Source organism: Emys orbicularis, chromosome 2, assembly GCF_028017835.1.
Source record: "Emys orbicularis isolate rEmyOrb1 chromosome 2, rEmyOrb1.hap1, whole genome shotgun sequence".
In the NCBI taxonomy this organism is placed as follows: Eukaryota; Metazoa; Chordata; order Testudines; family Emydidae; genus Emys; species Emys orbicularis.
In genome coordinates, this window is record NC_088684.1 from 85,832,870 (window position 1) to 85,859,925 (window position 27,056).

The 27,056-nt window shown below is 45.7% G+C and overlaps 1 protein-coding gene across 1 annotated transcript in view; it reads right to left on the minus strand.

The window, feature by feature from the left end:
- MYOM1 (myomesin 1) overlaps positions 1 to 27,056 on the minus strand; it is a 94,057-nt gene that overhangs the window by 64,308 nt on the left and 2,693 nt on the right. The window contains exons 2-5 of the mRNA XM_065397747.1: positions 14,688 to 14,825; positions 7,550 to 7,760; positions 6,779 to 6,936; positions 2,926 to 3,018 (exon numbers count right to left, since the gene is read on the minus strand). Of these exons, the coding sequence (XP_065253819.1) occupies positions 2,926 to 3,018; positions 6,779 to 6,936; positions 7,550 to 7,760; positions 14,688 to 14,825 (600 nt within the window). The remainder of the gene's footprint in view (positions 1 to 2,925; positions 3,019 to 6,778; positions 6,937 to 7,549; positions 7,761 to 14,687; positions 14,826 to 27,056) is intronic.

Sequence of the window (27,056 nt, forward strand, 5' to 3'; positions counted from 1 at the left end):
TGCAGTTCTGTAACCATATGGGAACCAATCCTGTCTGTGTTCTGTGCACATCCCAAATTCCTGCTGAATGACCCGCCCTGGGAGCGAGTTACCAGTGACCCAGGGCTGAGGCGGCAGGAGGGTGCAGTGGGGGGGGGGAGGGGGGCAAAGAGGGGCAGCCAAAAAATTTTTTGCTTGGGGCAGCAAAAAAATCTAGAGCCGGCCCTGCCTCCAGCTCCTAGCTCCATGTGCTGCCTCTGCTCCACCCAAGTCCCAGCTCTGCCGCTCCCATTGGCTGGGAACTGTGGCCAGGGCCGGCTCCAGGCACCAGCTTGGCAAGCAGGTGCTTGGGGCGGCCACTCCGGAGAGGGACGGCAGGTCCAGCTATTCGGCGGCAATTCGGCGGATGGTCCCTCACTCCCGCTTGGAGCGAAGGACCTTCCGCCGAATTGCCGCCGCAGATCACAATCGCGGCTTTTTTTTTTTTTTTTTTTGGCTGCTTGGGGCGGCCCAAACCCTGGAGCCGGCCCTGACTGTGGCCAAGAGGAGCCGTGGGGACGGTGCCTGCGGGCGGATGCAGCACGTGGAGCTAGGAGCTGAAGGAGTGAAGTTCCTGTCGCCCTTACGGGCGCCCCCCCAGGTAAGCACCGCCCCACACCCCAACCCCCAGCTCTGAGTCCCCCACACCCACACCCAAACTCCTATTGCTGGGGGAGGGGGGTCCCGAGACTGCCCCAGCAGCAGCCAGTGCAACTGGCCCAGGGGCTGCCCGAGCTGCTTAGGCGGCTCCCGGGCCATCCACATGGGCCACTGCAGAAGTCACAGAAAGTCACAGATTCTGTGACCTCTGTGACAAACACGGAGCCTTACCTATAACCTCTCATTAGATCCCCATTACTCTTTCCCTTCTTCCAACCCTTCAGTAGCACCTATTCCTTCCATGCAAACATCCAATTAGTTCCCCAATTCACCCTTCACCCAACTTTACTGATCATGTCCAAACACCTATCATATTCCATCTGTTTAGTCCTTGTCTGTGCTGAATTCAAATGTCTAACTCTCTGGAGCACTTAGTCCCAGAGAGCACAAAGTAGAATTCAGTAGAGGCCTGAGGCCAGCAGAAACTCTTCCAGAGCTATTGGAGAGCAGCAGGGAGTTTAAAAGGATTCAGGGAATTAGCTGAATGATGGGGACAGGGAAGGGGCTGAGTGGTTATTGAAGGGTCTGAGGCAGTGAAAGAGAGAAAAGTGGTCTTTATAGGGTTTCTTTGTTTCTTAATTCTTTAAACCTTTCCTCAGGCTCCTAATTAAATTTCCTAACTAAAATTGTACCTTGCTGACATATTTTTCTTCACAGTAGAACTTCACTACAGTTAAGCACAGTTTTGTTTTGCCAGTCAAAGCATTTCAGTAAAGAATCTACTAAATTGTACTCTGAAAAGTTTGGGGATGCAATCCTGAGGTCCTTACCTAGTATTTGGTTAGTACTCACTCAGCTACTTATTCCCCCTCCTTGCCATTTTTACTTAGTCCATACTCATGAACTCCCATTGACTTCAATGGAAACAAGATCAGGCCCTAGATTATTGTACAGAAGGGGCTTGAGTCTCCCCTCACTAGTTTTTACATCAATACAACACCATTTAACTAAACTGATTCACTCCTGATATAGTAAGAGAAGAATCAGATCCAATATTCCTTACAAATGGTTTGATACTGTGAAGTGCTGAATACTTTCAGCTTTCATCGGGAGGAGCTCAGCATCTTCCCAGATGTTGTACAGATGCCAAAGAGCCAGGGGAAGGTTCACTTTTATTCATTTGAGCAAATTCTCTGAATTTTACCTGGTACGATGTGCAAGGAATATGTGCGTGTTTCTTTATTTAATTAATAACATACTAATACTTTTCTCCATTATGTGGATATGGAAGAGTTAATACAAACAAATAAAAAACCTTGCATAGATGTTCAAACAATTGTTTAAGATTCAAATAAGCTAGCTCAAGAAATAAGAAATAAAGGTGAATTAAATATATGAACAGGTTAAAACTGTTGGGAACATAATGTTGAAGAGATAAGTATTTCTAACTGGTATTTCTCCAGGACTCAAATCCAAGCTACAGGAGGAATAATTATTTTAAAATGTCTCTTTGAAGTTCAGGATGAGGATCAATGAACAGAAGAAGTAGGAAAAAACCCAAATGTACTGATTATTATCCCTGGGATGTTGTCCATGTTATTATATACCGCAGAGAGGTCTAATGGGGGACCTATGGGAACTGTTTGGTGAACTCTGTAATGTGAGAATCTTACTATGATGTCCAAATCTCACATTTGTATGCTCCAATCAGCACTTAGGCATCTAAAGTAGGCACTTGAATGCTGAAGGCAGACCTGATCACTCAAGGAGCCTCACATTACAAAGAGGTCTCCATGTTTCAATTTTTCTTTAATACAGGCAACTGCAAAAAATTCCCAATTTGGATGAGGAATATTGCTAAAACCCTTCTTGTGTTTGTGTGGGTGGTGCCCAATACTGTTCTTTTCTGTAAGACTAACACCCAAGATTTGTATTTGAAAATAGAGCTACATAAATCATCAAATATTGTACTAGTCACAATTGTAAGCCTGGACAAGATTATTTATCATGTTTATACTGTAAATGGGAGGAGAAGAAGGTGGCAGAGGTTATCAAAAGTAGCCCAAGTATTTGTGACTCAACTATAAATTGAACTACAATCCAGCTATAACTCACTTAGGAAGACTGCTTATCCTTGATAGATGAAAACCAGAGCTTCTTACATTTTTAGGAGACACTATTCTGCTCAACTGTACCAATTTCGTAGCTCTTATCCCTTGACTCCCAAGACACATACACACATTAGGCAGTTGTAAATCAACAGTAACATTTTTACTGAAATCATTTAATTATCTGGTACTTCCTTACTTGTTAATCTCCAGTGAGTGCATCCCATATCGACTTTCAATGATATACTTGCCAGGGTGAGTATGCACATTGATGGGCACATTGTTTTTGTACCTATCGAACAACAAAAACAAGATATAGTAATCTGAAGTGTAATTCATTTACAATAAAAGGGCAAATGCTTGGTGTTTGGGTTACAATCTATATCATATTATTAATGAGTAGCAGAGCCACAAGTGAGATATTTCAGACCTCTATATATCAATGACAGTAATATAACTCTGTGGCTCTCTACACCACCATATATTCAGTCTAAAGCCTAGACAACACTTAAAACTTACGTTACCAATCTATGTTGGTATAAACCCCCGGGTAGGCTCAGTTATACACACGAAAAAGCCCTTCTTCCAGTATAGCTTATTTTATTTGGGAAACCAGTATAACAGTGTTTTTAAATCACTTTTGAAACAGATCAAGCCAAAGCTATCTCTGCTAATCAACCCTTACATTGAAAGCTGCCTTTCAAGTCTTCCTACTGTTGGGAATAACAGACATTACCCATACCAGCAAATTTATGGCCACAGGGCTAAGTGTGGGGTTTTCAAAAATGCTTAAGTAAGTTAACATCACAAGTCCCATTAACTTTCAGTCTGATCTTCCTCTCAGTGCAAAGTCTAAGGAGATGGGTTTGGTGCAAGGGCATTCCACAGGGATTGGGGGTGAAGGAATCCTATCCCTCAGATTGTGCGCAACACCAGAGTTGTTTGATAGGCACTATTGCCCTGCTATTCTAGTATCCTGTCTTACAGGGAACAATGGTCAGAAGATCTACATAACAGTGGATCCAACTGCCACCACTTCTTCCCTGGACTAGCCAGTGGTGCTCCCCAGCTGCATTGCGTGGGGATGTGCAGGGCATCTATGCAGAACTCATCTCTGACCACATGCACTGACTCCCCCGATAGTAACACACAAAACAAGGGACTTGATCCAGCAAGCTACCAAACACTGTGACAGGGTTCTGAACACCCACTGTAGGATTGTAGGAATTGAGGTCATTCAGTGCTCAGCACTGTGCAGGATCAAACCCTAAATGAATTATATCAGTTTTTAGAATCCTTGCACTCCTTTTCTTTTCATGATCATGTTAGTGAAAAATAAATTATTACATTTTTGGCAGATTTATATTCATCTGCCTCACACTTTTGAAGGACCACTTGTTATTTCTGGAAAGTCAAATAAATTCCAGAACAGCCACATCATTAGCAAATGTTGGATTGCAACCAGCCCACTATCATTATGCACTAATAACGTTTACTTTCTACTGCAAGTCCCAAATATCCTTGGTTTTTCATATCTTCTTTCCAATGGAGCCAATAAAACTGCATCAGTTAATGAACCTGCATCACACTGTAAGGATTTCTAGAATGAAAGCCCCTGAAGCTTTTTAATTTGTCACCCACGGCATTCAAAATTCTTCATTGTTCACATAATGAACAACGGCTTGGAATATGTGAATGACATTTGGTTAACAAATGCTGAATGAATGTTATAAGATACAGTTCAGTGCTCTTCTTATGTCTGAGCAAAACCACCTGCTGTAAGGGCTCTGAATTCATTCTTTCCATTGGTGACCAAGCACAAAGTAAACACTTTTTGAAGTAAAATAATGTACTAAATTCCACTACCCAAATTTATTGCGGTTTAAATTTAATTCAAGAGCCAGTTTGTCCTTGCATGCATGTTGGATACTCTCATTGACTTCAATGAGAGGCAAGGGCATATATCTGAAAGCTTCATTTAGCCCTAAATGAATATGTCAATCTTTTGGAATAATTTAAAGATAGATCTGAGCTGAAGTTAAAAAGGGTTCAAATCTGGTGTTTTGGTTTGGATCCATCTTATAGGGCTGGGCTCCAGCTACGAATTTTGATCCAAAACTGAATGTTTTCTTATGTTCAAAATGAGTCAGATCTGAAATACCAGTTTTAGATTATCTCTTGAATAAATGCAACTAAAATATTAAATGTGTACACAACTGAAACAATTTGTCTGCAGAGCACTTGATCTGAATTCAGTGGAAAGACTCCCATTAACTTCAGTGGGCTTTGGATCAGGCCCATAGGTAAATTTTTGGTAGTGAGCTATTTGTCTAAAAGCACAATGCTAAGGAAATATAGATAGTAAATAAAACGACAAGTACAGCAGAGTTCCTGTAGGATGCTAAATAATTCAGGCAGCAAACCCAAACATTTGTTTAATATTTAAAATACTGATATGAGAGCAGGTTTCAGAGTGGTAGTCATGTTAGTCTTTATCAGTTTTTCTAATGCCTCCACAAATGCAGTTTCAGTTCCAGTTTATAGATCCTTTAATGTTTAGTACTGAACATAAATTAATTTTCTGTCAGCTCTTAGTTGTAAATATTTATGGCTTGATAGACACAATCTCAAAGTATTGTATAAGATAAAAGCAAGTATCAAATTCCATTTAAAGTCTGAAAAAACACCAGTATGTCCCCATCTAATTGTTTCAATAACTTGATTGTATTTCTGTATAGCCCAGGCCAGATTAAAAAAAATGAGACAGAAAGGCTCCTCAGCTCAGCACTAATTAAGCATAAATTAAATTCCAGTCAGGAAAGACACTAATCCTAGAGACTTAGACTTTTATCTATGCCCCACACATTTGTAAGAGAATATTTTGGGACCTCGTAGGGCAGGTCTACACTATGGGGTTAAGTTGACCTAAGTTACGCAACTCCAAATACGTGAATAATGTAGCTGTAGTCGACGTACCTTAGGTCGATTTATTGCGGTGTCTACACCACAGTAGGTCCACGGGAGAAACTCTTCTGTCAACTTACCTTATGCTTCTCGTTCCGGTGGAGTACTGGAGTTAACGGGAGAGCAATCGACAGTTGATTTAGCGGGTCTTCACTAGACCCGCTAAATTGACCCCCAGTGGATCGATCGCTGCAGCATCGATCCGTGGTAAGTGGAGATAAGCCTTTAGACTAAGGCCTTGATCCAAAGCCCACTGAAGTGAAAGGAAAGATTCCCACTGGGTTTAATGGACTTTGCATCAGGCCCTAAATCTATCTATGGCATATAACTTAAATAATTATGATGTGACCTCCAGGAACACGCTTGCGTCCTCGCATGGAGAGAAACTAACTGAATCAGCAGCTAAGCCTGTGCTCTTAACCACAGTAGCCATTAATGCTCCAGAGACAATAAAGACACTCTGATGCCTCAAAGAAAAACATTCCCTTCGAGATGGCCTTGATAATATATTTTATTTTATTTCCATTTTTTTCTTCTTGTTTTTTTTTTTGGTTAGTTGGGACATTTTTATAAAAAACAGCAGTTTTGCACCTTAAAGATGACCTGCAAAGGATTTGTTTTTTAAATTGAGCTTCTTTGTAACCTTTATGCTTCTTTCTCTGTAAAGGTGGCCTGAAAAGTGTTTTTTAGAAAGGGAAGGCGGGCTGGGAGGATGGCCTCTCCTTGTTTTTTATCTTAGAAATATCAAAAATGTCAAATCCGGTCTTCCCTTGTTTTGTTGGAGGACTTCTGGGGAGTCTCAGAGTATGTTCATTATGAGCTCTATCAGCTTAATTTAAAGTGTGCTAAGTATTGAAATCAGTGGGACCACTCATGGAGTAAGGAGCTACTCATTGTGAATAAGGGTGTATGGCATTCTTTCCTGCTTCTCATGAATGCCTTTGCTTTTTACATCACTGCTCTGCATTGATCACATATCTACATTGCACTTTCCTCAGTGTCGCCCACATAGATTTCCTGAGAATTTACCAATTCAGAATGCATATTTGCAATCAAGAACAGTATTGCTGATGAAGATACAAGCCTACCATGTAAGACGGGGTTCTGGCCAGCCAGTCACAGTACAATGTAATTTGACATTCTGTTTCTCCCAGACAGTATGGGAACGAGGCTTGATAACAAACTCAGGAGCGTGTAAAAGTTTATCTTCATTCAGCTTTCTGTGAAATTCCTCAGTCTCTTCTAACTAGAACAGAAATATTTCATCATAAAACTCACCATTTACGTATACTACTGCTCCACACCCCAAGAAAGTTTTAGAGCTTTTTCTAGGGCAATATGCAGAATGCTATTTTTATTTTAAAATCCAGATTATTATACTTAATATATCCTTCTTACTTAAACAGACAATATTCTTCAGCTTCAAGATGGTCTTCTAAAATTACTAGCGATGCCACCTCCAAGGCACACAAAAATCAGCCATCTGTGGGTGGGGCCAGGTGCCAAGGGAGGCAGGTCTGGTCTATGGACAGGGCCAGGTCGCAGGGCTGGGGGATGCTGGTCTGTGGGCAGGGCCAGGTCCCAGGGCTGAGGGGAACCTTAGTGAAAGGCTCAACTGTTGGAAAGTTGCATAAGAGTTGGAAGGATTTAGGGGCGGGACTAAGAGGTTGCTTCCCCATTGACTGTTGTCTGCCCCTGGCATGATGCAAGCATGCAGAGTGGGAGCTGGGTGCTGGCTAGACAGCCATGACATGCCCCATTGTGCCAGACACTGTACAAACAAAAAGCAAAAAAAAAAAAAAAAACCAATCCCAGGCCCAAAGTTCTTACACTCCATGGATTCATTTGTGTCTTATTACCGTTTTCTTCAGGGCCAGACGTTCAGCTGACTCTCGTATCGCTACTTTCCTTGACTTCTTTTCATGCTGCTCTTCTGTAGAGGATGAAGTGGCCACTCTAGTTGCACTAATTCCTTCGCCTGTAGCAAAGAGGTTCCTTCTGGCAATGTATGCAGCACTTTCCTTAATTCTTTCCTCTTCTGTATCTGTAATCCCGCTGACATACACTTGACTGAAGGAATTAAAAAAGCACAATCACACTGGAAAGTGGTGAGAAAACATTTCATTTATAACACTTCATTTTAGCTTGGCCCTCTCGATTTAATAATGGGCCTTAGACTCTTCAGAATGCATTTCTACTTTAAGGATCATTACCCAAGAAACAATTTCATATCATATTAACAACAGATACACAGAAGGGTACAGCTCAATGACTGAGTATATCATGCTATCTAAGGTCATTACCATTTTCAGAGCATTTCTCTATTACAAGTGTGTCATGCAGGTTTTCATTTTAATACATTTCCTGTTGTACTTTCACATTTCCATGGCTATAAAGAACAGTGTAAGATATACCCATAGAGCTATCACAATAACACTTCAAATAGTGATTTGAAGCAGTGGCACTTATAATAACAACACAAACTGGAGATTACAGCAGCAGTATAACAAAGTTCTCACTTCTGATTTATATGAAAAAGAACAGTCCCAGGCACTACAAAAAGCTCTCTGCAATCAAACGAGCACTTTATTCTTTAATGTCGGTAAAGTCATTTGTTCTTTAAAATATTTTAAAAAGATTATTAGTGTTTCATAAACACTTTATTCTCTTTTCAGCATCCCCCTCAGGCATTCAACAATGGAGGATACAATCAACATCAGCTCTAGTAATATTGTCACATTCAGGTGTGCAATCCAGATTAGTGAAGCATTGTGTCACCTCTTACCCTGTAACCCCAAGTGCCTCACAATGCCTTGCCCCTAGCTCACTTAGTGGGATGCCCATAGTCAGCAACAAGCATGCACTCTGTCTATGTACTGGGCAGCCCTGCTCCAATGCTTTTTGGATCCTGGCGCCTCCCTGCAATACCACAGATTTCCACCAACTGTGGTTAACAACTGGTATGGTGACTCCACATCTCCCCAGCCCTGAATTTTCCCAGAAATATGTGTTCTGAAATATCCCGCCCTGTCCTGGAAAAATCAGAGGGATATTATGGTTTGTTGCCCCTCTAAGGAGGTAATATTCAACAGTTTGCTACTTTAATTGGAGTTATCAACCAGTTCAGTTTAAACATAGCACTGGATTGGTTTAGATTAAAAATAAAACAGGTTTATTAACAAAAGAAGATAGGATTTAAGTGAATTCAAGTATAAGAGTTAAAGTTAGAAATGGATACCAGCAAATGAAAGTGAAAACACACATCTAAATCTTAATCTTGCAAGGTACATTTTGGGTTGGGATACCCATGGTTACAACACCATGAAATTTCAGATGTAAACAGATGAAAATGTGAAACTGACCAATTTTAAAACCCTCTGGCCATGAAAGTGATCAAAATGGACCATGAATTTGGTAGCGCCCTTCAAATATTTAAAATACCATAACGTTAATGGAACTTGGATTTGATCCTCAAGCTGCTGAGCAGCTTCTGTGAGATAATAAGCATCCTCAGCTCCAAATAGGGGCTTAGCACCTTGCAGGATTGGGCCTCAAGTGTGTAGATCTACAGCTTTCTTCCTTTCCTTATCTGCCAAGGCCAAAGATCAGGATTCAGTGTTCCCTGAAAGGGTGAATCACAGCAAAAACAACAGAGCATTTAGGGCCTGATTCCGCATTCCTTATAAAGTCAAAACTCTCATTGACATAAGTGGGAACTCTACCTGGGTATAGATTGCAGGTTCAGGCCTAAAATTATATATTTAAAATACTTTCTTCAGGAAAACAGTTCTCGGTGTATGGCACCCACAAGTTTACAGCTTACATGTGTTGTTGGGTGCAGAGTTCCTGTCTATGAGCCGGATTCTGTTTCAATTAACTTTAGTGGAAATGATCTCATTGGCTTCAGTGGTAGTTGGATTGGGCACTCGGTGCTTTATATGCTAGAACACCAATATGTTTTCCCTAATTTTATCCTCCATGGACCAAATTCTGCATTGACTTATACCCTGCAATTGCACAGAAGCTGATGTTGACTCTGTGTGTGTAAGAACAAATAATAATGAGTTGAGTCTTTGTATTCCATGTGAGTGAATTTTTACAGCAGAATTTGAAACCCCTGAAAACAGAGGGTTATAATGGAAACATTATTGAAACAGTACCACAGCCAATGTACTAGCACTGTAGAATGGCTAGAATGCTGACCTTTTTAAGTACCTACTCCTTGTACAAACTATCTGTGCATGGGAAACTGTGGATTGGTTTCACAAGAGAATTTAGGTCTGATTTATAACATGCACATGGTTCAATGAGTCTGGGCTATTATCCTTCAAACAAGAATAAATACTTGACACTATTGCAGCATATCACTTCCACAATCCTGGCACACAGACACCAATATGATGCCAACAAATTCACAAAAACAAAACACGTGATAAAATGCCTACTTGGACACTTAATTACCATCATGTGCCTTTTAAAACTCTTAAACTAATTCAAAATCACAGTGCGGGCCAACAAAATGGGCCAAAAGCATTCACAACATTCTGAGTTGCCATGTGCAGGAAATAGGGTCGACAATAGGTAGTAGTATAAGGCATAATAATTGTACTGATGATAATATTTTGGAATTCTATAGCACCTTTTATTTTAGGATTTCCAGGTGCTGTACAGACAGAAATTAATTAAGCTTCACAACTCCTTTCTGAGTTAGGTACTATTATACTAATTTTACAAACAAGTAAAATGAATTACAGAGTGGTCGTGACTTGCCCCAAATCACACAACCCAGTAGTAAAGCAAAGCAAAGTAAAGCAAATCAGGAGTAATGTCATCCAGTTGCTGGACAACACTTCCTTACAAAAGGAGGAATAAATCCTGTATTTGTAAAGGTTAGGCACACCTAAAAGGAGACATGTTTGTCTTGGAGAGAAGGAGAAGCAGCTAATGGAACATCGCAAATGCAACACTCTTTAAAACAGCCCAGTTACCTGAGGACAGGTTTACACTACTACTGAAGTTGATCTAACTTGCATCGCTCAGGGGTATGAAAAAGACATCCCCTCAGTGACGCAAGTTACAGCAACTTAAGCGCTGTCCACATCAGCGCTATGTTGGTGGGAGAATGTCTCCCGCCTACATAGCTTCCGCCTCTTGTGGAGGTGGAGTAATTATGCCAATGGGAGAGCACTCTCCCAGCGGCTTAGAGCGTCTTCACCAGACATGCTACAGCGGTGCAGCTGTGCCGATGTAGCACTTCTAGTGTAGACCTGCCCTAAATCACACAGTGCCATAAATCGAGATTTATTGCAAATTGTGCATGAAATTTTAAATTTATCTATTTCCATCATGGGAGACATACTTAAAACTCCAAAATAGTGTTTTGTAGGGGGCATATGTCTTTGTATTTTAGTTGAATTAAAGAGCAGTGAATCTCTGGCATGGAGGAGTAGGAAGGGTAAAAGAAAAATGGCTCTTGGATTTAGAGATAATGGGAGGGAATAGAACAAGAAAGAAAACCTCTGGGCTAGAGATGCCTCATCTCAAAAACAGGGTATTAAAAAGGCAAAAGCAAATGAGTCCCACTAACGAGATGAAAATTTGAATTCCACACAAAAGCATGAGGTTACACACACAGTAGAAGTGCTACAATTTACAAGTGTAAATTCAGCAGTAGCCCATGATACCATTGAATTCCACACCTTCACCCCTGGGGGAACACTTTTCACATAGCAACCATTCCACATCTGACCTCTCAATCCTCATCCTGAAAGGAAACCTGCACAACACCTTCAACAGATGAGTCTGGGAACTTAAATTCATAACTCCACTGGACAATAACATAGATTTAACAGAGACATTGGTTTTATGGCCCTTTGCAACAACTTATAACACATGCTGCTGCCCTCTGACCCTCCATTGTCCTACAACTGTAGAAGTATGAATTACTTCATTTTATGTGGTGTAGTGAGGCCATATTGGTTGACCGGGAGGTCATATTGGTTGACTGGGAGGTTGACCGGGAGGTCTTATTGGTTGACCGGGAGGTCCATATTGGTTGACCGGGAGGTCCATATTGGTTAACCGGGAGGTGGGCGGGCTCCCGACGGCCCCTGAGAGAGAGGAGCCAGAACAGCCCCCCAGGTGGGCAGAGCCAACCCCAGAGAGGGAGGAACCAGAACAGCCACCCAAGTGGGCGGAGCCACCGCCACCTGTTCCCGCCCCCCGGAAGTCAAGGGGCGGGACAGGAAGTATAAAAGCCAGGCCCCAACACTTAGTTGGAGCCGAGCGGCCGGAGAGGACAGACGCTCCTGCTCGGGCTCCGGCTAGACCGAGCCTTCCCAGAAGCAGGTACCCTGACGCCAGCAGACCGAGCCTTCCCCGAGGCAGGTACCCTGAGGCCGACAGACCGAGCCTTCCCAGAGGCAGATATCCTGACGTGGGCCCCCCGAGTCTCCCTCGAGGCAGGTACCCCGAGGTGGACTGGCCGAGCCTGCCCCGAGGCAGGTACCCCGAGGTGGACTGGCCGAGCCTGCCCCGAGGCAGGTACCCCGAGGTGGACTGGCCGAGCCTGCCCCGAGGCAGGTACCCCGAGGTGGACTGGCCGAGCCTGCCCCGAGGAAGGTACCCTGAGGAGCGGCCCGAGCCTGAGCCGGACCCGAGACCAGAGGAGCGGCCGGACCTAGACAGCCCTCAGCAACCCGAGGAGCCCATGGTGTGGGACCCCGCTGCCGAGCCCAGCGATGAGCAGGTACCGATGGAGGAGGAGATGGGAAGTGGCCCGGGGATAGCAGACCCCGAGCCTATGTCAGTGTGTTGCGGTCAGGATCCCCACTGACCCAGCAGCAGACGGACTGCTGCTGATAGGGCCCCGGGCTGGAACACAGTGGAGTGGGTGGGCCTGTGTTCCCCCCTGCCACCCCACGCCGGGTGGCAGTCTCTCCTCCTCCCTAACCTGGGCCTCCGTGAGACGGATTGCTTGCTGCCCCGCCCTGATCTAGGGCCTGGGCTGCCACTACTTGTGTGCTCATTCCCTGCCTAAGGGCCTGACTTTGTTGTTTGCCCAGCCCTGCTCCAGAGGGCTTGGGCTCCCTGAACTGCTTGTTTGCCCAGCCCCTGCACCAGAGGGCCTGGGCCCCTTAACTGCATGTATGCTCAACCCCTGCCCAACAAGGGTTTGAAGCTGTGACTGTGCGTGCCCCGCCCTGACCTAGGGCCTGGACTACCACAATCTGACCCAGCCCCTGGTTAAGGGCCTGGGCCTCTGAAAGACTGATTGCTTGTTGCCCCGCCCTGACTAAGGGCCAGGGTCTACTGACTTGTTAGTGCTCAGCTCCTGCTGCAAGGACCTGAGCCCTCCTGAACTATTATTTGTTGCCCCGCCCTGACTAAGGGCCTGGGCTCCCTGAACTTGTTAGTGCTCAGCTCCTGCTGCAAGGACCTGAGCCCCTCCTGAACTAGTGTTTGTTGCCCCGCCCTGACTGAGGGCCTGGGCTTACTGACTTGGTTAGTGCTCAGCTCCTCCTGCCAGGACCTGAGCCCCTTTTGAACCCTGGGGTATTACCCCGCCCTGAGCTAGCCTTTGGGCTTATTTAACTGCGTAAGACCCCAGCTCCGGCTGAAGGAACCGGAGCTTAGGACTAGTTTGCTGCCCAGCCCAGACTGAGGGCTGGGGCTCCGGGCAGCGGCAAAGTGCCTTTTCGTTTATCCCCTGCCACAGGGGCAGAACCCGAGGACTGATTTGGGCCGCATAGTGAGGCGGCCTGGCTACCGACGGCCCCTGAGAGGGCACGACCCCAACGCTCGCCCCCACACCGGACCTTTACATGTGGTCTCCTACAATATTTGTGAGCCCCTTATGCTTAATCTGTCCCACCTTGTATTTAGCTTGGACACTCTAGTTTCCTTCTCCAGACCTGAAGAAGAGCTTGTGAAACTCAAAAGCTTGTCCCTTCCACCAACAGAAGTTGGTCCAATAAAAGATATTACTTCATCTACCTTGTCTCTCACACTTCATAAATGTCATGTGAAAAGCACAGCTTCGCAGGAGACATAAAAGCTAAACAGAGGTGTGTATTTGACAACAAATGGGCTTTTCTCCTGATCTCCAATCACGAGTTAGTTTTCCATGACATGTCCTGGTATGAATAAACCTGAACAAATGACTATGCCTGGACTGTCATTATCTCATAATAAATCATTATGCCATATCCCAGGAAAGTCTCCATGTTTGCCTTGGTTTTGGCTACTATGTAAAGTTCACATTCAGATTTACTTAGGACATTGCTGCAGCAGAAATTTATCACGTCAATAGCAGACATGATATAAATACCACCAGTACCTGGGAGCATTAGAGTTGATTATGTTGGACTTGAGATCTTAATTAGTTTTATCGTTAACATTTTTTCCTCTGCCAGGGCAAAACATGACCAAGTTTTTTCAATTTTGCCATATTTAACACTGACTTGATAAGAGACATTTAAATTATAGAGAAAATATTTAAACTAGAAAAGCCAACAAAATTGTGTGTACAAACTTGTTTCTCAGATTTCTAGGAAGTGGGGTGCCTGACCCTTCAAATTCACCACAGATTCACAGATGTGAAAAGCCAGAAAAACCATTATGATGATCTAATCTGACCTATTGCAGGGAATTTTACCCAGTAATTCCTGCATCAAGCCCAGGTTTCATGGCTAAATGTCCTTCCTCTCTTTCCTTCTCATAGGAAATAAGGTGTGCACAGAAACAAGGGCACAAAACTAAATCAGAATACCTGAGTTTCCTTCCAGGCTTTGTCATTCACACATTCAGTGACCGGGGGCAAGACACTTAACTTCTGTGTGTTTCCCCATATGCAAAGTGGAGAAAACTAGCCCCCCTTTTTTAAAGCATTTTGAGGTTGATAGATAAAAAAAGAGATGGATTATTAATTATTATCATAAGGAATATTTTATAAATAAACAAGGATACCAAGAAAAAGGGAAAGGAAAACAAACATACCGTCCTGTGAACACTGGTACTACATAGTCAATGGCTTTATTTTCTTTCTCCTCAGAGAATAAACTCTGCTTTGCCCTCTTTGCTTTGGGACTCAACTTATAGGATCGATCTTCTATCATTATATTGGAATCTTTTAGTCTGAAATAAAAGCCACATTATTAGACTCAAAGAAAATTGGGAAGCTGTTGAAAAAAAACATTCAGAAAACTAGAAGAAATACTAGGGATTTTATAATTTAAGCTCTCATATGCTTTCTTAGCAAACAATTATGATGTTTCAGTTAGCAAGTTTTCAAAATGCATTTTATCTCCCTGTTCATTAAAGGTGCCAAAGTGATGAGCCTTGAAATTAAATCCCTCTATGTACGGAGAATGTCCAGCATACCTAGTAGCAGTGCACATTTCACCACTCCTGTGAGCTGGGCCTTCTAGAGTTTCTATACCCCTGTCCATGGCTAGTCTGTAGAGCCTGTCAATCAAGATAGGCGGGTTCCAACTCATGTAAATCGTAATGATATTTTTTGTGATGTGGATACCTGTTTACTAGATCCTAGACTAAGACTACCTCACCTGCTACTAAGGGCCATTGAACATCTAACAAATCCTAAAGAATTTTAATCCTCCGGACTCGATTTGAACCAGTGAACTATGGGTGAAAAGCTCTATATTCTAAAACCAGCCATGAAGTTATCTAGTTCCCCTAGCTGGAATAATTTTTTATATGCAAAACACTTCAGCCTGCTAATGCTTTTTAAACTATATGTATGCAAACTGTATGGCAGCATGAATTTCAGTGACTGATGAGACCATGTACTATTACTATACCATGCTACCCCATTACCAAATAAAGAAAAAAAGCAAGCACAATGAATTAATTTGTCATTTAATGAAGGAAAAGTAGAGAAGGGGAGAAACAGAGGAAAAGGGAATGCCACAGTTGCCAAATCCATGGATTCCCCTCAACCTTGGAAAAGTTTCTGAAGACAATCAGAATACATTTAAGGCATGGGTAGTCGTACAGTATTTTGGTTTATTTTTAAAAGTGTAATAATTTAGTTTAAAAATGGAATACCAAATGCCTTCCTCTTTCCAAAAGCACAGGTCCTCCTTACTGATATTTTCAGTATTACACAATACAATAATGAGCATTGAACTTATTATTAGCCATTTTTTCCTCATATTCATAATACTCTCCAAAGGTATAAGTCCCAAATAAGCATCAGCCTTTTCTAAATCCTTGGCTTGTCTACCCACTTGCAATCAGAACATGGCACAAGAAATCCAAGGATATCCGGTTTTCAGACTGTATGTCGCCAAGATCCATGTTAACACCAGCTATAAATGGGCAGCCTGAAAGGACTGACCATAGTTATCAGTCACATCTTAAGTCCAGGTATTTGGTATTGGAACCTTTGGATGAAAACGCAAGATGATCTCCAAATCTATACTGTTAGTGCTAATACATGAAATATTCAGGCATCTATGGGCTTGTGTAGTCTGTAGGCTGAAGCCTGAGTCTAGAAGGTAACATACTTTAGAGATGTCAGTACCATAATTTGTATTCCAAGAAGGAATTTCCTGATATTCCAAAATATGTGCTAAATCCCACCCTCACTTGCAATAGTCCTGAAGGGAGAAAAAAATTACAGGCTCCCACAAACTTGGAACAAGCAGCATTGTTCCAGGTTTGGTTGCCAGGCAGAATCTCTCCATAGTGCTCAAGAAAGTGCAAGCAGGGATGTACATCTCATCCCTATCTTCAGGGCAAAGACTAGCATGTCCACTGCTACAAACTGCACACATTGACCAACAAATGGTGGTCATGTCAATTGTTTTTGCTCGGAGTTCTAGCAAATTGCATCTCACAATACATTGCTCCTGGCCACTCTGTGAAATCCTGGAAAGGATGATACCTATATGATAAACTATGAATTACACCTCCGATCTACAGTTGTGTCTAAATGGATGGATATATACCACACAAAAATGTATTAAAAGAACATTATTAAGGGTTGCAAAGGCAAGCACTCAAAAGTTAGAAAATGCCAGAATTAAGATTGTCCCTCTGAAACATTAATTTGCCCCCTTGCGTGTCTCCATTATAAGACAGTCTTTAATTACATGATCACATGCTTTGGGCAACCTGAATAATAGGCAGTGCTACCAGCTCTGCCTATAATGTAGGGGATATCCATATGCTAAATAGGACTGACTGCAGCTTTGCTGCATCTTTGACCATTGCATTTATACTCCATCCACTATTACACTATGTCTGGACTTTTCCTAATGTTTCTCCCATATTCATACACACAAAGTGGATTTATTGGATGAAATCACCCTCTGCAGCAGAAAAGCCCAAAGAAGAGGGCTAAGAGTGGGGAGAAAAATTCTGTTCATAGAATTTTCCCAATACCACTCAGATCAGAGACATTTAGGGGATGGTTTCTGCTCCACTAGCCCCCATGCCCTGTGGCAGTATGGCTCCTTCAGGAGCTGTAGTGGCATTGGCTGGATTTGCTTGCACTGCTCAGCAGCAGCCACAGAGCAAATCCATTAGAAACTCTAAGCTTTATAACCTTCTGCACCAAAATCCAGGCATAAACAGAGTGTGACCAACAATCTAGACAAAGCAACACAGAGCATGAGAGAGAGTGAAACAAGATATGCAGTAGTATAATGTTAGATAATATACTCATCTTTAGGATTTGTGGATGATATAATAAGAGCATTGCAGCCAACCACAAATGCACTGTGACAAGGCATCAAACAAGTGGTAAAAATATTACATCAAACCCAAAGCATGTTAGTTACTGTTCATAAATGAGCGCTACTCAGAAGGAAAACAAAGTTCTTTACCCACCAAAAAGTCTTATTCATGTATTATTTAAAAATGGTACAAAACTGGCATCTTGAATTTGAACCCCTTCAAATTTCCTAGGGTTCAGATTTGAAAACCTGGACCTGAACCTGCCTTTTGATTCCTGGTTGTTTCCAAATCTAGAGAGACCAATTCTGAATTCTCATTTAGATGTAACTGAAACATAAGGGAACATCTGTTTTCATTAGATGTCAGGCCCAAAGTGGTGGAAATCTAAGTTCACTCAATTTTTCAGCACCATTAAATCCAACCCAGGCCTTTTCCACCCTTGATTCTTCCTGAAGCACAAACCCAGAACAGTAGCGTGATAGCCCAACACTGGCCTCTAAGGGATTAATAGAGCCCTAGGGAAGCTGTGCAGGAGGCAGCCAATTAGAGAGGGGCTGAAAGGAACAGCCATTCAGGGCCTGGTAGACTCATATAAGAAGAGCTGCAGGGCAGAGCAGTCAGTTACTCCCTGGAGCTTAAGGAGGGAGGACTGGGTGCCTGGCAGGCAGACAGAAAGAAAGAAGCTAGCACCCTGGACAGAGCAGTGCTGCTAGCAGGGACTGGGGGAGCTAGAGAGAGCTCCTGGCTGGCTGCTGGGATTTGCAGGCTGAGTCCTTGAGGCAAGGGCAAAGAGGGTGCTGGCTGCAGTTGCCACTGGGGAAATGGTGGGACAGTTGGACTGCAGCACTTACCCTTGGAATGGGGGAGCACACATTGTGACATGGCCGGAGGGCTGTGTCATGAAGAGGATACCGCAGTTCTTGGAGTGACATGGGTCCAGGAGCAGGTGACAGCGGGCAAGGCACCATCTGGAGAGGGCGTACCAGCCTGCAGAGCTAATCCCCAAGACGGACAGCAGGAAGCACCAGCATGGTGAGTGGAGCCCTGTCACACCTAACCTAAACCTAACTTTGATTCAGAACTGAACCTCACTTCCTTGGCTCATATCTAGTTCTAGTCAATTCTTTTCTCAAATCAGACTGTGCACAAGACTACAAGTCAGACTCTATACCCACACAAAGAATTTGGGAGGGGGTGCATAAAGAGCCCCCTTACTTCCTTGTGCAGGTTATTCACATGACATGTCACAATGCTGTTGGGAGAACAAGCACCAAGGGGCTGCTACTCTTCTTCCCATAAAGTGGGTGGGGATGGCCCTTGGTGGAGCCTTGATGTGGAAGGGAAAGTAAAGTAACACAAATATAGGTATAAAAAGGCTCACAAAAGGCTTTAGAGCTATAGTAAAAATACAGGGCTCATTAATCTATGGCTCAAAGCACTTTGCCAAGTGGAGTACAGTGATTGTCAGATAGGCAGAAAAGAAAACAACATATGAAGAATGAATACAATCAATTTATATTTAAAAGGGGTAAAAATTACCTGTATTTGAGACTACCACTGTCCTTCCCTTTGCTTTACTTGTGATTTCTTTTTCCAAGTATCTTTGTCTTCCCTAACTGTAACTCTCTAAAATAAAATGAGTTTGCAAAGATAAAATAAATTGCATACTCCATTTCCTATGAAGTGATCTAAGTGTGCCTTTAAAAATTTGCAGCTGAATATCCCCTCTTTTATTTTCTCTACAACTGGTATTACTGAAAAGGTCAGTTCCATTCCTGCAGGCCCCTCAGATACTGCAGATTCATGTAGGGAATTTCCATTACAATGTGTAGTCCTGGCCAGCAAGAATGGACCTGAGATTTTCATTGAGAGCCATTGCACATGATAAAAATATCACACATACCCCTGCCCTGCCTTAAATTTCCAGGGCCGCCCAGAGGGGGGGGCAAGTGGGGCAATTTGCCCCGGGCCCCGCAGGGGCCCCCACGAGAGTTTTTCCGGGCCCCTGGAACGGAGTCCTTCACTCGCTCCGGGGCCCACGGAAAACTCTCGTGGCGCCTGGGCCCCCGGAGCTTCTTCCGCTCCGGGTCTTCGGCGGCAATTCGGCAGCGGGGGGGTCCTTCCGCTCCGGACCCGCCACCGAAGTGCCCTGAAGACCCGCGGCAGGGGGTCCTTCCCAGGCCCCCTGAATCCTCTGGGCGGCCCTGTAAATTTCCCACTCACTGCCTTTAACTAAATCGACTGAGCTGAATCTCCCGTGAGAGCTACCTCCTACAGTCTCTTTTGCGACAGGTAGCATTCAGTGTAGTGGTAGCTGTGCCAGTCCCAGGATATTAGAGACAAGATGGGTGAGGAATATCTTTCACTGGTTTACCAATATCTCACCCATCTTGTCGCTCTTTTGCTACAGAAAGCTGAGATTATTCCCTATATCCTTTTGACCAGACTATGGTCTGCCCCTGTGAGAGTAAGAAAAACACTGGAGCCGTCACCTTTCTTGTTCCCCCTGTCTAAGGGCCAGCTACAGTTGCAGCCCCTGTGGTCTCCAGAGTGCAGAAACTGCCCCCTGATGAAGTGTTTCTTGTGGCAGATAAGAGACACCATTCTATTGTAGAGCATACCAATATGATTCCTTAGTCCAGCTACTGGACCCACACCGACCCTATAATTCTTCCTGGCTTTTGTTATTCACAGACTAACTACTTTAACAATCTGCACTTCCTAAACCCTGGCCTGGAGTAAACAGTCATAGAAAGACTGACTGTAGTGCATGCGCTACAGCAGTGCATCTCCTCACCTTCCCCAGCACAGGCTTGTTCCTGTGGGATCTAGTCTGTCCCTTTACAGTATTGAAAAGCTTCAAACAGCAAAGGAACTGTACTGAAGAGCTGAATAAACATGTTTCAGGCTTTCACTGAGGCTTTCTGGGCAAGAAAACCCAGAACTGGACTTCATTTTCTTTCCTAATCTTCATATCATTCATTAGCTTCCATTCCATGCAAAGTGGGCTATATGAAGGACTAACACAGGAGCACATTCAAATTGAGTTGTTTGCATATGAAGACAAATCTGGTATCACTGCACCTCCTGGTGCCTTTTTGGTTATTCACAATCTTTATTATAGTGCTCTATAATAAATAAATTCTGTCTATAGTCACCATTTAGCTGGCCTAAGAAAGAGGCCTCTACCGTCTTGAAAACAGATTCCAAAAATCTTGCCCTTTATTTCAATAAGTTGTGACCAAAGCTTTTACTTGATATGTGCAACAGAATTTCCCTGGAGAAGAACCTAGCAGACCAACATTGCTCTCTGATTTCACAGAGGAACACTACCGTGACCTTTAAATAGTTCTCAGCCTAATTTGATCTCCCAAACTAATATATGTATATTTTATCCAGGTCAGACGCTATCTGTAATCTGTTAGCAGGATTGTGAACTGAGCTTACTGTCCTCATTTCTGGATATAGTTTTCAAAATTTTCAGTGTGTTTATAATATTAATGCCAGTGTTTCTCAGTTGCTCAGATTCACTGAATTTACCCATGAAATGGGAGCAGAACTAGAGTTGTCCCTAAAGATGTAAACCCACATGTAATCTTATATAGATGTAAAAACAGGATAGCTATCAATGTGAACTTCTACCCAGTTCTCATAATAGAAGCCCAATCTGAGATCATTGCACAGTGCCTTTGTACCCCAAGCTGTGGCTTTGCTTTGGTATCTTGCCCCCAGATAAATGTACTAAATATAAATCTACCCTATGTGATTTGTCTTGTCATTGTTTCTGGGCCTATAGGGGCAGATTTTCCATTCCACCCAAGTGACGCCTGGGTACAATGGGGGTCGGAATGCTCAGGGAACTGATTGTAGCTCCCTGATCCTGAGCCGCCAGCCCCAACACAAGTTAGAGCTGTAGGGGAGCAATTCTAACTTGACCTTACACCGATGGCGAATCAGGCACCCTATCCCCAGCATGCCCCCAGAACACCCCTTCCCTCCCCTTATACCGAGGGTGGGGAGTGCATCTGGTATAGGAGATAGCAGAGCCACCTCTGCAAGCAGAGTTCCCCTGTGAAAGGGAAATTCTCCTTGGGCCATCTCCAGCCTCTTTTAAGTCCACTTTGCAGTGTTTACGTTTACATGGTGCAAAGAGGACATAGTAGACTAGAGAATTGGCTATAGACTCAAAAAAAAAAATGTGGAGCCTCATCAGACACATGTGAGAGCCAATCTCTTCCAGATAGATGAGAAATACTCTTTTTATTATATTCATTTTAACTTCTTGACAGATTCATCATGCGGCCAGGTCACATTGCTGGTCACACTGCTTTCATGAAGCAGGTCTCATGAAAACATTTTCTGGCTCTGCCTGACACTTTTGTAAGCTAGCTCTTTTTAATCCTCACCTATAATAAACTAATGGATGGGGGCAGTGCCAATAGAGATTTCAAGATTATTCATTTATCTTCTTGTGTTTCTCACAGATACTAATGCATATGAGTTACTCAACTCTGCACTGATCCTAGCTTCATTACTTTGCTCGTGACATTTATTTGTTGTTGACAGAAGCATTAATTGCACATACTGAAGAAAACACCCTGTTTTTCTGTTTGTTTGGTTTGTCTCAGTCATGTCCTCATGATAATTATTTTTCTGAAAATAAGTGAACATGTTTCAAGCTCAAGCCTTGCCAAATATTTTGTATTTTCACTTTAAGTAAACCTCTGACCCATGCTGTGGTGAACAACAAGTCTACAGCACAACTTCCTTTGCACTGGATTATTAGCTGCTGTCAGCGAACAATATGTTGTCAGCCATGAAAAATACACATGAAAAACCACTGAAATCTTGCACACAAATTTGAATGATTAATCCTTCAATGTAAGAAAATAAGTGGGATTAGTCTAGCTCTGCCATTGTACAGACGTAAGGGGCAGAGCTGGTGACGATGCCTATCGGTAGAGTTGCCTAACACTTTCCATTCCAGACCTTGGGTTTTAGTTGTTTATAGTTCGGACAAACTGTAACCATTAAGGCTGAAATTCTCCATACTTGGTCCCTGCCTGAGGCTGAATATCTTCGGATAGTTTCAATGAAAATGATTCAACCATTTCCAAAAATGATGCTAGCAAACAACAGGCAGTTTTGCCAATGTTAATTTTTTCCTCTTCATTTCTTCAAAGAGCTCTAGTACATCCATGCTTTGGATCAGGGAAATGTAATCTGGTGGTGTTTGAGGTGTCACCCGGGTGTCAGAGAGATGCCTTTTTTTTTGGTCCCCCTGAAAATCTACCCAGATTTGACTGAGTTAAAAGTGTAACGGATTGTGCTGTATGTGGTCAGGCGTAGGGGTGGAGACGAGAGTTCAGCCAACCAGTTACAGCTGGGTCCAGGGTGGGCAGAGTATAGGAAATGAAGGTCAGTATTGGAGGGAGAGAAGCCGAATGCCAGTGCTGAAGGGTAAACCAGAGTCATAAGCCAGAGGCGGAGCCAGTGATCAGTATTGGAAACAGAAGCCAAATGCCAGAACCAAAAGGTCAACCAGAGTCATAAATCAGAGGCAGAGCCAGGGATCAAAGCTGTAAGTCTGAAGGGAGCAGGAACTGGAAGCAGGCTGGAGCAGAGACTGAAAACAAGGGCAAGCACAGCTGTGGATATGGTACTCATAGAGCAGCCACTGAGCTGCTGTGGGGTGAGGGTGGGGGCAGGCTTATAAGCAGGACTACCAGTCCAACTGCCAATCAGGTGCTGTGGCCATTCTATCAGTTCCAAAGCATTAGAACATAAGAACGGCTCCAGAGGTCCCAGGTTCAATCCTGCCCACCAACAACCAGGGTCTGTCATGGTTACAAGTGGGGGCTTGGAGCTATTGCATGAGGCTCTACTGCATGACCTAAAAGCCACATGACTCTTAGCCAAGGCTGTAGCAGACTCATGAATCGCTAGCTGGACTAGGTGCCACTAGAGGACAGAGCACCACACCTAGCTGAGGAAGAGAGTCCTGAGCTTCAGAGACTTCCCAGTTGATATCCTGGGTGGGCCTAGTCAACATACAGGGATTCTGGAGCAGGTGCATTGTTGAGCGGTGGAAGGCCTGGGTGTTGTCAGGGCTCACGGGGTTGGGCCACGTTCACGGCACTGCTCATGAAGGCAGTTGTCAATTCTGATACATAGGTTGATCAGGTTGTGAGATGGGATGGCAGCTCAACCCACATCAGTGCATCATTTATATCATCGTTCAGCCCAATCTGAAATGGATGACGCTGCGCAGTCTCATTCCATGTGGTGTTCACAGAAAGGTGATGGAATTTGGCAGCGTATTGGTGGCTGATTGACGCCCTTGTTGTAATGCTTGTGGCACAGCTTCAGCAGTTTGGGTGTGGTGGGGGTCACTGAAGAGAACCAACATGGCCTGAATGAACTGCTCCAACTGACCCAGGAGGGGGATGTACTGTTTCAAGTCGGGAGGCCCAGGCCAAGGTTTCCCCAGTAAGCAGACTAATGATGAGCCCTACTCAGGCCTGCTTTGTGGGGAACAATCAGGGCCGGCTCTGGCTTTTTTGCCGCCCCAGGGGGGGAGGGAGGGCGGCCGGAGCCCCGCGGGGAGGGCGGCGAGCCCCGGCGGGGGCTCCGCTCTCCCCCCGGCGGCCGGGGGGAGGGCACCGGGGGGGAGGGCGGCTGGAGCCCCGGGGGGAGGGCGGCAAGCCCCGGCGGGGGCTCCACTCTCCCCCCGGCGGCCGGGGGGGGAGGGTGGCGAGCCCCGGCGGGGGCTCCGCTCTCCCCCCGGCGGCCAGAGCGCCGGGGGCAGGGCGGCGAGCCCCGGCTGGGGCTCCGCTCTCCCCCGGGCGGCCAGAGCGCCGGGGGCAGGGCGGCGAGAGGGCGGCGAGCCCCGGCTGGGGCTCGGCTCTCTCCCCAGCGGCCAGAGCGCTGGGGGCTGGGCGGCGAGCCCCGGCTGGGGCTCGGCTCTCTCCCCAGCGGCCAGAGCGCCGGGGGCAGGGCGGCGAGAGGGCGGCGAGCCCCGGCTGGGGCTCGGCTCTCTCCCCAGCGGCCAGAGCGCCGGGGGCAGGGCGGCGAGAGGGCGGCGAGCCCCGGCTGGGGCTCGGCTCTCTCCCCAGCGGCCAGAGCGCCGGGGGCAGGGCGGCGAGAGGGCGGCGAGCCCCGGCTGGGGCTCGGCTCTCTCCCCAGCGGCCAGAGCGCCGGGGGCAGGGCGGCGAGAGGGCGGCGAGCCCCGGCTGGGGCTCGGCTCTCTCCCCAGCGGCCAGAGCGCCGGGGGCAGGGCGGCGAGAGGGCGGCGAGCCCCGGCTGGGGCTCGGCTCTCTCCCCAGCGGCCAGAGCGCCGGGGGCAGGGCGGCGAGAGGGCGGCGAGCCCCGGCTGGGGCTCGCCGCTCTCCCCCCGGCAGCCGGGGGGAGGGCGCGGGGGGGAGGGCGGCCAGAGCGCCGGGGGGAGGGTGGCGAGCCCGGCTGTGGCCCCGCTCTCCCCGGGGGCCCGAGCGCCGCGCCGCCCCCCTCCAGGTGCCGCCCCAAGCACCAGCTTGGTTGCCTGGTGCCTGGAGCCGGCCCTGGGAACAATTGGGGGTGTAACAAGAAGAGGAACCTGAATTGATTTAGGAAACCTCAGAACTGACTACAATCACCACTAAACTTGTCTGGGAGTGGGACTTTTGGCACCTGGCGGGCAAGAGCCAGGGTTGATAGTGAAGCCTCCTGGGCTTGTAGGGCCGCATTGTGCACCTGCAAGTTCTGCATGGGCCCCCACCAGCTTCGCCAGGGAAAAACTGGCCTGAGTGGGGTCCATGCCGGCGATGTGGGTCCTTAGCCTTTGTATTGGGGCTGCTCAAACTATAGCTGACTGGGCCATGGGTGCCCAGGCTTAGTGGTGGAAGCAAGAGTTCGGCCTACCAGTTAGAGCTGGGTCCAGGATGGGCAGAGTCCAGGAAACAGGCCAAGAGTCAGTACTGAAGGGACAGAAGCCAAATGACCGCAGGGCTTCTAAATCAGCAGCCAGTCAGGGGCAGTGGCCACTCTGTCAGTTCCCAGGCAGTGTGGATTGGCTCATGGCTCTCTAGCAGTGAAGTCAGTCAGGGAGCAGGCCAGCAGTTGGTCCTAGCTGATCTGGTCCCTGTCAATAAGCCTCTGAAAATTGTCATTTCTCCATACTCAGCAGAGCTTATTAGAAGCGTGCTGCTAAAACTGACAAGCATTCCATCTACACTGAGCATGATCCAGCGCCACAAAACTCTTTACAGTATATGCCAAATGCACTGAGAATGCTTTCTGCACCACTGAGACTCCTACATTAGTTTTCAGCCTGTGGTCCATGGACCTCTGGGGGTCTGCAGTCTATGTCTAAGATTTCCAAAGGGGTCCGCATCTCCATTTGAAATTTGTTAGGGGTCCACAAATGAAAAAAGGTTGAAAACCACTGTCCTACATGACAGGTCATCTGGGGATCAAGTCAAATGCTGTGCAATCCACTCTGCATCTCAGTATACCTTTCCTGACACATCCCCTACACAAAGTGAGGGACGCAGGTAGCATAGACTGTCTCTCAAGGAATCCTTGGCTGCCCCTGTAGTAATGCTTTCTGAACATGAGAACATAACGGCCATCCTGGGTCAGACCAGTGGTCCATCTGGCCCAGTATCCTTGCCTTTCAACAATGGCCAGTGCCAGATGCTTCAGAGGGAATGAACAGACCAGGGCAACTATCGAGTGATCCATCCCCTGTCATCCAGTCCCAGTTTCTGGCAGTCAGAGATTTAGGGACACCCAGAGCCTTGGTTGCATTCCTGATCATCTTTTCTAATGGCCATTGATGAACCTATCCTCCATGAACATATCTAATTCTTTTTTAACCGAGTTACACTTTTGGCCTTCACAACCTCCCCTGGCAATGAGTTCCAGAAGTTGACAGTGTATTGTGTGAAGAAGTACTTCCTTATATTTGTTTTAAACCTGCTGCCTATTAATTTCATTGGGGTGACCCCTGGTTCTTGTGTTATGTGAAGGGGTAAATAACACTTCCCTTATTCACTTTCTTGACACCATTCCTGATTTTACAGACCTCTATCATATCCCTATCTTAGTCATCTCTTTTCTAAGCTGAACAATCCTAATCTTTTTAATTTCTCCTTACATGGAAGCTGTTTCATACCCCTAATCATTTTCATTGCCCTTCTCTGTACCTTTTCCAATTCTAATATGGCTGCTTTGTGCTACTGAGGCAGTGTAAAGAAGCCACAGGAAGGGTGAGAATCTGGTCCTACGAGTATGACCAGCAGTGCAAGTACACTGGTACACTCCGGTACACCGTACCAGCAAGTTATTTATAGCCAGTACAGCGTATCGGAAAGACACAGGAGGAGTTGGCAGCCCCACGCCTCCTCTGGCGTGGCTGTACCACCCCCAGCACCACCCCCAGCCCTTTCACGGAACTGCCTCTCCTCCAGCTCCATCGGTACAGCAGCAGCCCCACCGGAGGACAGGGCTGGGGGGTGGAGCTGGGGGCGCGGTACAGCCGCCAGAGGAGCTGCTGATATTCTGCTCCTTTCCCCGCTGCCCCGCCACAGTGGGGAAAGGAGCAGAACCCCCAGCCGTGTCCTCCAGTGGGGCTGCTGCTGTACAGTGGGAGACGCAGCTCTGTGGAAGGACGGGGGTGGGGCT